At 62.8% G+C, this 10,586-nt stretch overlaps 1 protein-coding gene across 1 annotated transcript in view; it reads left to right on the top strand.

Moving 5' to 3' along the window:
- The first annotated feature begins 377 nt into the window (after nt 1-377).
- Nucleotides 378-10,586, top strand: part of CCDC27 (coiled-coil domain containing 27) — a 16,031-nt gene continuing 5,822 nt past the window's right edge. The window contains exons 1-8 of the mRNA XM_077763991.1: nt 378-501; nt 2,124-2,203; nt 2,636-2,768; nt 3,597-3,692; nt 4,131-4,288; nt 6,745-6,906; nt 8,098-8,440; nt 8,521-8,651. Of these exons, the coding sequence (XP_077620117.1) occupies nt 378-501; nt 2,124-2,203; nt 2,636-2,768; nt 3,597-3,692; nt 4,131-4,288; nt 6,745-6,906; nt 8,098-8,440; nt 8,521-8,651 (1,227 nt within the window). The remainder of the gene's footprint in view (nt 502-2,123; nt 2,204-2,635; nt 2,769-3,596; nt 3,693-4,130; nt 4,289-6,744; nt 6,907-8,097; nt 8,441-8,520; nt 8,652-10,586) is intronic.

Genomic DNA, 10,586 nt, shown 5'->3' with positions numbered 1-10,586 from the left:
CTCAACTGCCCAGGTGGCCCGGCCCCTGTAGGGGGGCAAACAGGTGCTGAGGCTGAGGCTGCGGGTAGTAACGACGAGCATAGTTAACAACAGGGGATCCTTACTGACTCTGGGCCTGAGCTCTTTGTCTATTTTTCCCGATTAAATTCTCACACCAGGTCTGTGAGATGGGTATTATTTTTATCCTCATTGTAGAGATGAGAAAATCAGCCCAGAGAGGTGAAGTGACTTGCCCAAGTCCTAAGAGAATGTGGTTCGCATCCAAACCAGACTGGGTTTCCTGTGTGAACGTGTGTATGCGGGTTTGTGTATATATGGGTGTGAACGGTGTGAGTGTGCACCATGTACGTGAGCACCGTGGACACGTGCCTGGACCGATGCCTGCTGAGAACCGCAGGGCGGCACTCACCGTGCGTTTCGGGCACGTGCTGGCACGTTCGCAGATGTTTGGGGACGAAGGGGGTGGCAAAGGCCCTGTTTCCGCGGAGCTTTCGTTTNGAGGTGATGAATTTAGAGGGAGTGAATGTAAATGAAGAGTCCGTCACAAAAACTCAGGGGAGGGGGCGCCTGGGGGGCTCAGTCGGTTGAGCATCTGACTCTTGATTTCCGCTCAGGGCGAGATCTCACGGTTCATGAGATGGAGCCCCGCCCGGGGCTCTGCGCTGACAGCAAGGAACCCGCCTGGGACTCTCACCTTCTCTGAAACTAAATAAACAACCTTAAAAATTTTTTTTCAGCCGGACACTGGAGCAGAATCTAGGAGGTAAACCGTGTAAACGCTCCTTACGACTAAAGCCTTAGGGCCCCTAAAATACCTGTAATGTAATGAATGTGAAGCGCTGTTCTGGTAACGATTCGTGTCCTGGGGCTTAAAAACATACCGGACGTGGCGCACGTGGGACCTTCCCCAGCCGCCAGCGCGGCGAGGGGCCATGTCGGAAGGGCAGCTCAGAGCCCGATCCCATCTCGTCCCAGGACAATGTCGTCCCCCCAAAAGGGGACCCTCTGCCTGTTGGGAGCCCCCCACTCCCCCAATTCCACCCGCCTGCCCCTGGCGGCCACCCGTTTGTGTTCTGTCTCTAGATCTGTCTGTTCTGGACGTTTCCTACAAACGGAGCCTCACACTCTGGGGTGCTTTGTCTCCGGCTTCTTTCACTGAACAGTGTTCTCAAGGTCAAACTGCAGCTGGAGAAATGTGAGATGGCCCCAGACAGGCTTCCTTCAGGCGGCCGTGTGATGTGGAGACTCGACTCCTTCGCGCCCTTTGCATACCTGGGGCCTGTGTCCCGGGATGTGGGATGTGAGCTCTTCTCAGAAGAGGCTGCTCCCCTCTCCCTGCCCCCCGCCACCGGTTCTATTGTTAAAAAAGAATGACATCTTCCTGTGTTAAGAATTGCTTCTGAGAGGACAGCTACCTTATGTTTGCACCTATAGGAGGATTAGGAGGAACTTAACAGAGGACGATGGGGGAGAAGAAGGGGGAAAATGGTGGGGGAGAGGGAGGGAGGTAAACGATGAGAGACTCTTGAATGCCGAGCACAAACTGAGGGCTGATGGGGGGGGGGGGGAGGGGAAGGGGGGGATGGGCATGGAGGAGGGCACTTGTGGGGATGAGCACTGAGTGTTATATGGAAACCAACTTGACAATAAACTATTAAAAAAAAAGAATTGCTTCTGGGGCGCCTGGGGGGCTCGGTCAGTTAAGCATCCGACTTCAGTTCAGGTCATGATCTTGCAGTTTGTGAGTTCAAGCCCCGTGTTGAGCTCTGCGCTGACAGCCTGCTTGGGATTCTCTCTGCCCCTCCCGCACCTACCTGCTCGTGCTACGTGAGCACTCTCAAAATAAATACACTAAAATGAAAATTATGTATATACAAGAAAAGAAATTTTTCTTAAATTTCGCTATCGGGGCCACCGCAGCACGGCCCGGTTTCAGGTAAGGCCGAGCGCTGACGGTGGGGGTCAGGGACAAGAAAGGACCCGCTGCCTGGGCCTCGGCCGCCTCTCCCGGGGACAGCTTCTGGGCCCCCTCGCGGGCAGGAAGTTAAGACGAATCACAGAAAATTAGGACGGGTGGCGTGGCCTGTTTCCACGGAGACGTCTGTGATGCCACACGCTCCCAGGACCCCACAGGACGTGGGGNCACAGGCAGCGCTGCCTCAGCAGGTCGGCTCAGGCCATCAGCCGCTTCTACAGGAAGACGGTACGGGGCGGGCGGGCGGCCGGCCTGCTGCTGCCCCTCGACGGAAGGCCTCGGGCGGGTCGGCCACGCAGCCTCCCAGAATCGCTCTGGTGATGGACTCAGAAGGGCAGATTCGGGGGGCAGGGCGCGGGCAGCTTGGGGGCCCGCGTGCGGAGACGCACCATCGCCCTGAGCCTTCCTCAGAGGGCCTCCAGGAGAAGCCAGCAGGGAGGGGGAGGACGGAGAGCGCAGAGCACAACTGGAAGGTTCCTGAATGTACTGTGGGCTCCGGGAGGCTGGGGAGACAACCCAGGGCCCCCAGGCACCCCCCAAGGGGACGCCGCCAGTGTCTCTAGCCGGTGCACGCGCCGCCCCGAAGCTCGCGGTTCCCGGGGAGAAGGGCAGCCGGCATCCAGGGTCTCCTGTGTCAGAGTCTCGTCCCCACTCCGCCAGGACGGACGCAAGCAGGACGCCAGCCCCAAGGACACCAGCTTCGCGGCCGAACTGGAGGAGCTGAGAAAGGTGTTCCTCACGCGGCCTAACTGCCCTCGCTTCAGCACCAGGGCCACGTCCATGTGTCAGTGCGGTGAGAGCCACCAGCCGGCGGGGCGGGCGACCTCCCAGNGGGGGGGGGGGGGGGGGAGGAAAGAGGGAAAGGAAAAGCCTCCTGGCTTCTCTCTGGTCTCATTCAGTAGACTCAGTACGCTTGGGGGGTGGGGAGAAGGTTGAAAATTCTGGGAGCTGCCGGAAAGGGGCCATGAGGCCAAAGACAGGAACAAGCCCCTGTGAGGAGCCCAATAGCCGCCGCGCCGCCCCGTTCTGACCCCGGAGAACCGGAGGCTTTGAGGGCGCAGCGGGGCGCGCAGCAGTCACCAGGGGGCAGCGTCCCAGCCCCTCAGCCCCAGCCTGCGCTGGTCCCTGTCGCCGCACAGGACGTTGTCCGGAGGGACAGGGAACCGGAGGCCGGAGCAGGGGCCTATGTTCCTGTCAGAAGCGGGGGCCCCCACCAGCTCCCCCTTGTCAGGGCTGGGGCCTCAGACGGCGGCCGGGGCTCCGGAGCCGGGAGCTGTGGGCCGGGCCGGGCCGGGGGACCACGCTGCGTCCCGCGTGCTGCTTACAGGGAGCCTGCCAGTGACAGCCTGGGGGAAACCGGCTCTGCCCTTTGGGCTCAAGGGGCTTCTGGGAGTCCGTGAAGCTGAGCCGTTTTTACAGGAGACACGGGGTCCTTCCAGGGAGGGGTGCATCCATTCGGAGAGACGGCCGCGGGCAGGAGCACGGAACCGCGTCCCCGTTCAGCCCCAGGGCTCAGGCCCGCACGTCCTGTACTGAGAAACGAAAGCGCGGTCCCTGCTCCGGAGGTCGTGGGCGGGTGTGGCCTCCGCGGCCACCGGCTGGCGTTTCGAACCCCCTGCAGGTTCAGCCGCGTCAGCCAAGCTATCGGAGGAGCTGCGCGTGGCGCTCGATGCCTGGAAGGCGTCCCAGGACCCCTTCCCCAGCCAGCCCGCGGACGGTGAGGGCGGGGCTGCTGGCACTGGGGTCCCCCCTCGGCACGCCCGCCCCGAGGCCTGTGCCTGCACCTCCCCGCCCCCCCAGGCCTCCCGAAACCGCCTGCCTGGCTCTGTGTCCCTTACACGGGGCGCCCCCCTCGAATAGAGCATGCTGTTCCCACACACGAATATGCTTCCTTCCCCTCATCCAAGACAATCCCTGCACGCAGAGGCCTCCTTTGCCTGAACGCAAGGAAACCCCTTAGCAATGTCTGGGCACTGGGCACCCGGTGCCCGGTGGCATCAGCCTGACCCCTGCTGGCCTGACTGCCAGGCTCCGGGGATCTCAAAGGGCCGCTTCCTCCCTTCAGCACATGCACGGGCGGTGGGGAGGGGGGTGATGGCGGTCACAAGGAGGGGGTGTGGCGAGCCCGNCTCCCCCCCCCCCCCCTTCTCCCCAGGGCGCCTCCTTCCCTTTAGTAGGAGCGCCTGTGAGTTTAACTACATGTGGACACAAAGGGACTCCGGGACGGGGAGCCCGGCCCCCAGCAGCCCAGTGCTCGAGCAGAGCCCGCTGAGAAAGCGCATTCCCTGGTTCATCTCCGTCATCCACGAGAAGGTACGGCCGCGCACGCGCAGAGCCCGGGGCGTCCTGCCCCCGGGGCTCTTGTCTGGGGACCCGGTCAGCTGTGCGGGCAGGTCCCCAGACGAGGCCGAAGCTGGACCCCAGCTCCCTTCTTTGGCTTCCACGAATCCGACGTTTTCCGAACGCTGAGGGCCCTGTGGCCCTTCCCCCAGCGGGTGGCGGGTTAGGCTGGCGTGGGTCCTGCCTCGTGGCATGCAGCGCGCCACACGAATCGTGGCCTCAACCATTCAATGCCTTTGACCCAATATTTCCACTTGGGAGGATATATTCTTAAAAATAGTAATGAGCAGCTCAGTGTGCAGAGGGCTACCCACGGGGTGACTCGTCGGCATAGGACCCTCTGCATCCTCCTTTGAGACCGAGGAGGGCCTGCAGTTTCCCTGCCTGGAAATTCTCTTGTTTGCTTGTGGTGTCAGAGTGATTCTGGCCTCGAAACAAACCATCCAGGGGCCCCTGGGGGCCTCGGTCGGTTAAGCGTCCGACTCTTGATGCTGGCCCAGGTCACGATCTCACGGTTTGGGGGTTCGAGCTCCGCAGTGCGGAGTCTGCTTGAGATTCTCCATCTCTCTCTCTCTTTCAACATGAACTTTAAAAAAATTTTAAAAACCCATCGAAAAGTTGGGAGGCATTTTCTCTTTTCCGTTCTCTATTCTCTGGAAGAGTCTGCACGAGATTGGTGAAGAATTCATGATGGAAAATGTGTAGGCCTGCAGAGTCCTCGGAAGGAAGGGTCTCCAAATAATCAGGTCACTTCCTTGGGACGTATTCAGATCTCCTTCTCCCTCGTTTCTGTTTGGAGAAGCTCTGTTTTTCTAGGAATGTGTCCATTTCACATAAATCTTCAAATTTATCAGCCTCGTCTCGTACACGATGTGTCTTGTTGCTGCTCTGGTTTCGGCAGGAGAGCGCGCACCTCTTTTCCATCCCCGATGGGCCGACTCTCGCTCTCTCCTTTTGTCTCCATCTGTCTTGCTAGGCGTTGATCAACGTTCATCATCTTTTCCTAGAACCGGCTTCTGTGGTTGTCTTAAAGCTGGTGAGGCTTCCATGCCCGTCCTGGAAGTGAGCGCCACAAAGTGGTGGGTAGCTGCCAGGCACACACAACCCCGATGCTCTGGGCCCATGAGCGTCCGTTTTCCCTTTTATTCCCGAAACTCCGCCTCGACGTTCTCTGATAGACTTCACAACTTTGAAAGTGTTGATATCCTTGGACTACTTTTGGGAAAGCAATTCCACTGGGGGAAAGCCTGAGGCTCTAATTGGATGGAGCCACACAGATCTATGTGAAAGGCTGCTCCCTGCAACATGATGTTCCTACGCAAACGGCCAGAAGGGGAATTACTAGCTGGCGGCTGTGAACCAGCCTGAGGAAGGGCTGCAGGCTTGGCTGCCTCCAGGAGCTCGGAAGGCGACCTTTGGGTGGTCTTTCCCTCATCTCCACCTTGTCTGGACCGGCCCAGGTGGTGCTTCTTCACCGGAGGCACAGGAGGCCCCTGCAGCAGAAGCTGGTGCTGTGCGGGCTCGGCGGCCCCAGCCGCACCCAGCACCCCCTTTCCAGCCACCGCTGTCCGGTTTGGGACACCTGCATGGGGATCACTGTGGCAGAGGAAGGAGTGCAGAGTTCTGCAAAGTTATTTTAACTTGATCGAATAAGCAGACCCCTGCCCCCCCACTGTGCTGCTGGCTCCGCCCCCTCCCTCCCCCTCTCCCCTCTGCCTCCCAGATCCTCCGTCTGCCCTCTCCTCCTCATCTGCTGCAGCCTCGGCTCTCTTCTGAAGCCCGGAGGTGGATGGCTAGACCGTCGGTTCCCTTGCTGACCCCAGTCGAGCACGTGGGGCTCGGAATCTGTCCCCTCCGCGGCCTCGGCCTCACCCTGCGAGTCTCCACGTGTCTTGATGATGTTCATTATCATTCCGTTTAAAAGCTCTCTAAAATCTGCCCTAACCTTGGCGCCTTCTGCTTTGACTCGTGGGCCGTAAGGAAGCCTGGCACTGGAATCCCGAACATCTGGAGCACTACCGAGCCGCCGCCTTCCGTTTTCTCCGGCATCTGCGCCTGGGCCACCTCGTCCGGCCTCAGCTCGGACCTGCTGGGGGCACCTCCTTGGTTTCCATTTGTCCAAAAGCACCCGTACCGTGTCTCCACCTCTGAGGAACTGGGGGCACCGGGATTTTGAGAACAGAAGGGGGAGAGGCCGGGCTTGCCCACAAGGCCCTGGGGGCGGGGGTGGCCGGGCCGGGCCTGGAGGGGGGGTACCAGGAGTCCCCCCAGGCAAGGATTTTGGACGGAGTGGCTGGGGTTTCGGCCCCTGAACAGCCGACCTGCGCTTCCTGGGCTCGGAGCGGCAGGCCTGCAGGCCCCCCGGGAGGGGGGCGGGGGGTCCTGAGGCGCAAGCGGCCGGCACAGGGGAGCCCCGCCCTCCTGTGCAGGACCACAGCCTGGACACGCTGGGGAAGGAGGTGCAGCGCCTGTCCCGGCTGGAGGCCCTGCTGCGGAAGAAAGATGAGGAGCTCTCGGCCCTCCAGGAGGAGAAGGAGGCCTTGAAGAAGCAGCTGAAGTTCCTCCTCCAAAGCAGAAGCAGAGAGATACTGGTATGTCGGGGCCCGGGGTGAGCGGGCGGCCTGAGCCGCAGGCCCCCCTCAGCCCCATCATCCTGGAAGCCTGCCCCCTCCTCGGGGGCTCAATGTAGAAATAGGCCCCTGCACTTGGCTGCCGGCTTGCTTTCTTCCTGGGGCGGGTCACCCTCTGGACTCAGTTTCCTCCCCCGTAAGATGAGGGCCAGACCCTCTGAGATCCTGAAGGATGGAGGGCCCCCTGACGGTGGTGTCCCGGTGCCCGGCTTAGACATGGCCCCGCGGGTGTGGTGGCTCAGATGAGTCACATCTGTTCTGCCTGCAGGATGTTCAGGGTCCTCGCCTATAACATGGGGAGGGGGCCGCCCCTTCCCAGGTCTGGGTAGAAGACTGAGCCAGGCAGCCGCTGGTAGGCCTGGGAAGCAGTGGCCTGGTCTTTCTAAAACCTGATTTCTTCCACCCCTGAGGGCGCAGCCCAGCGTTATGCTGGGGGCACATGTGAGGGGCGTGGGGCCCAGATGCCACCAGACAAAGTCAGACCAGACGCCGATGGCGCCGTGCCAGCAGCAGGGGCACTAGGAATCTCAAGGGGCCTGGGGGGCGTCAGCCTGCGTCCCTGCTACCCAGCCCCCGGGGGCGCTTAGAGGGGTGAGCCCCGGCCCCGCAGTGGCTGAAACGTGGCCCGCTCACACACCCACCACCCCCCAGGCCCGCTCACGTGCCCGTCACCCCCCCAGGGCCGCTCACGTGCCCGTCACCCCCCCAGACCCGCTCACGTGCCTGTCACCACCGCCCAGGGCCTCTCATGTGCCCATCACCCCCCCAGGGCCTCTCATGTGCCCGTCACCCCCTTTCTCACCAGCACAGCCCCCTTGGCAGGAGGACACTGGGTCCCCTCCCTCCCCTACAGCATGGAGAGGCTGCTGTCCCCTTCCAGAAGCACAGCTCTCATGACCCCGGGGAGGCTCACACAGGTGTCTTACAGGAGCAGGCTGGCCGGGAGGTGGGGGGGGAGGGGAGGGCAGGCCTGGCCCTGGGCCACTTCTGCAGGCAGCCGGCGAGGCCCAGGTCATGGGGTCCTACCTGCAGCTCACCTGCTGGCCTTNGCTGCCTGCCCTGCCCGCCCCTGCCCTGCCTGCCCTGCCCTGCGCTCCTGCCCCTGCCTTGCCCGCCCCTGCGCGCCTGCCCAACACGCCTTCCGTGTCCCAGCTGCAGGAGAAGTATTCTGTGATCGTCAGAGACAAGGACCTGGACGTGGCTGGCGGCAAAGAAGCGGAGGCGGACGCAGCCGAGGGCCGAACGGGCAGGGGGGAGGCTGCGCCCAAGGAGGGGGGTGAGGAGGAGGAGGCGCAGCTGGAGGAGGAGGAGGTGGTGGAGCTGGCGGAGGAGGAGGCGGTTCCGGAGGACAAGATCGAGTGCGTGGCGAGTTCGCGCTCCCTGGAAGAGGCTTTCGAGCAGGAGCTGATGGCCCAGCTGGAGGGGTACGAGCAGGTGATCCAGGAGGTCCAGGAGGAGCTGGAGGTGACCAGGGCCAGACACTCGCTCTCGACAGGTGCGGCCCAGCCGGGAGCCCGGGGGGGGGCCCTCAGAGCAGCTTCTCAGCCCCCCCCCGTCTCCCCGGGGTGCCCGCAGGCACCATCATATCTCTACAGCGCCACGTGGGGTTCCAGGAGTCCCAGCTGCAGCGGCTGCGCACGCAGAACGAGACATTGCAGAAGGAGCTTCGCGAGCGGAAGGACCAGTTACAGGCCATGTCCCACAAGGTGGCCGTGCCCGTCACCTGGCCGCCGCGGGGCCTCTGCTGGGCACGGGAGTCACTCCACGCCCCACGGCCCCACACCAGCCCCCCCGGGCCCCTGTCGCAGGCCGCTGCCGCCCCGTCCAGCCCGTCCCTGGCGAGCGCTGCCTTTCATGGAAGTTATTCACAGACGCAGCCTGAAGATTCGAGGAGGCGACAGGCTCGTGGCCCCAGCGGCCGTGTCCACCCTCCTCCCTCTCGTGTGCCCCTCCCCCACAGCGACCGCTCTCAACTCTTAGGAACCGCCCTGCGGTTCCCGGGGGCCATGCTTCCAAAGCTCATTCTGGAACTTTCTGCATCCTCACATTATCTATGGCTTCCTCCTTCCTCCCCTGCCTGGGGCCCCAACACAGGGAGGTCCACTTCCCGCCAGTGCCCCCCCCCATGTGGGGTGGGCGTGGGGGCACGTTGTTAGCAGCGCGCGCCTGCCTGGGGCTGAAACATGGGTTTCCAGAATCTGGGTTAAGTTCCATTCTCTCTTCTGACCTACTCCCGCGTTTTCATCGGAGCGCATCCTGCGGCCGTTCTTTGGATAAAAGAATGAGTAGGTGTAAATCGGGGGAGGGCACCCTACTCTGGGAGTGGCCTGCTTCTACACCGCAGTGAACTCGGGCTGGACGCGGACCCGAGGCCGCCGGAAGGTGCCTCCCGCTTGCCCGGGGCCCTGGCGGTGTGGCCGCCGGGGCCGCCCTGGTCACGGTGCCCTGACGCTTGGCAGAGCTGTGCCTCGGCCTGTTCGCCGTCCCGGCTCCAGGGACCAACCAGGAACGCGCGTCCTTCCGCCCTGGAAGCTCACGTTCTTCATCTCGGTTTTCCTTTCCTCCTCGTCTCTCCCGGGACCCCGTTCCCCCTCCTTTCCCGCCCCCTCCCTCCTGCTCCCGTCTCCCAGTCGGTCTGCTGTCTGCATTCCTGGCACTTTCTCCACAGCCCCTCCTCCCCGCTGCCCCCTCCCTCTCCCTGCGTGAGATGCGCCCTGTTCCCTGCACGTCCATCTATCTCCTTTCACCCCAAGATGCAGTGGCCGGTCTGACCCCGTGGAACGCCCATGGCCGCCGGGCTCCATTCCCGCACCGTTTCTCTCTCCTGCAAGTGCCCTGTGTCCCCCCGCTTCGGTGTGTGTCGTTCACAAGAGGGCTGTGCGCCAGTGTCAGGGCGCGCGGTGNACTCCCTCCTGCTCCCGTCTCCCAGTCGGTCTGCTGTCTGCATTCCTGGCACTTTCTCCACAGCCCCTCCTCCCCGCTGCCCCCTCCCTCTCCCTGCGTGAGATGCGCCCTGTTCCCTGCACGTCCATCTATCTCCTTTCACCCCAAGATGCAGTGGCCGGTCTGACCCCGTGGAACGCCCATGGCCGCCGGGCTCCATTCCCGCACCGTTTCTCTCTCCTGCAAGTGCCCTGTGTCCCCCCGCTTCGGTGTGTGTCGTTCACAAGAGGGCTGTGCGCCAGTGTCAGGGCCGCGCGGCACGGCCACATGGTGGTCACCTCGTGCTTCACGTACAAGGGCACAGGTGCCCACATCAGCTGAGCATCCAAGGTCATCTCGTTAGGTCCTTCCCCTTAATTCGCTCGGCTTGCGCCGGAATCTGGCACCTGGGAGAGTTTCTTGCCTGCGATGTAAAGGCCCAGTGGCTGGCGTTCCGGAAGCCCAGCGGGGAACACGGCTGGNTCCGCCCCCAGCTGGGCCTGGCACCCGCCCCCCCCAGCCGGAGCCCCTCTGCTGAGCCCCGGCCTCCAGCCTCCTGCCAGGTGGACAAGGGGCAGGCTCCTGGCCGCTCAAGGTCGGGGACCTGTCTGCCACTCGGTTTCTGAAGTAGTCTCTGCAGACCCTCCCCACATTAGGCTCGGCGCCCAGAAGAACCCCCGCCACCACTTTCTGAGGCTGGGGGACGCTGGCTCGGGAGC

The sequence above is a fragment of the Crocuta crocuta genome, unplaced genomic scaffold (genome assembly GCF_008692635.1).
Source record: "Crocuta crocuta isolate KB4526 unplaced genomic scaffold, BGI_CrCroc_1.0 scaffold13, whole genome shotgun sequence".
NCBI lineage: Eukaryota > Metazoa > Chordata > Mammalia > Carnivora > Hyaenidae > Crocuta > Crocuta crocuta.
This window is presented reverse-complemented; position numbering and strand designations above follow the sequence as displayed.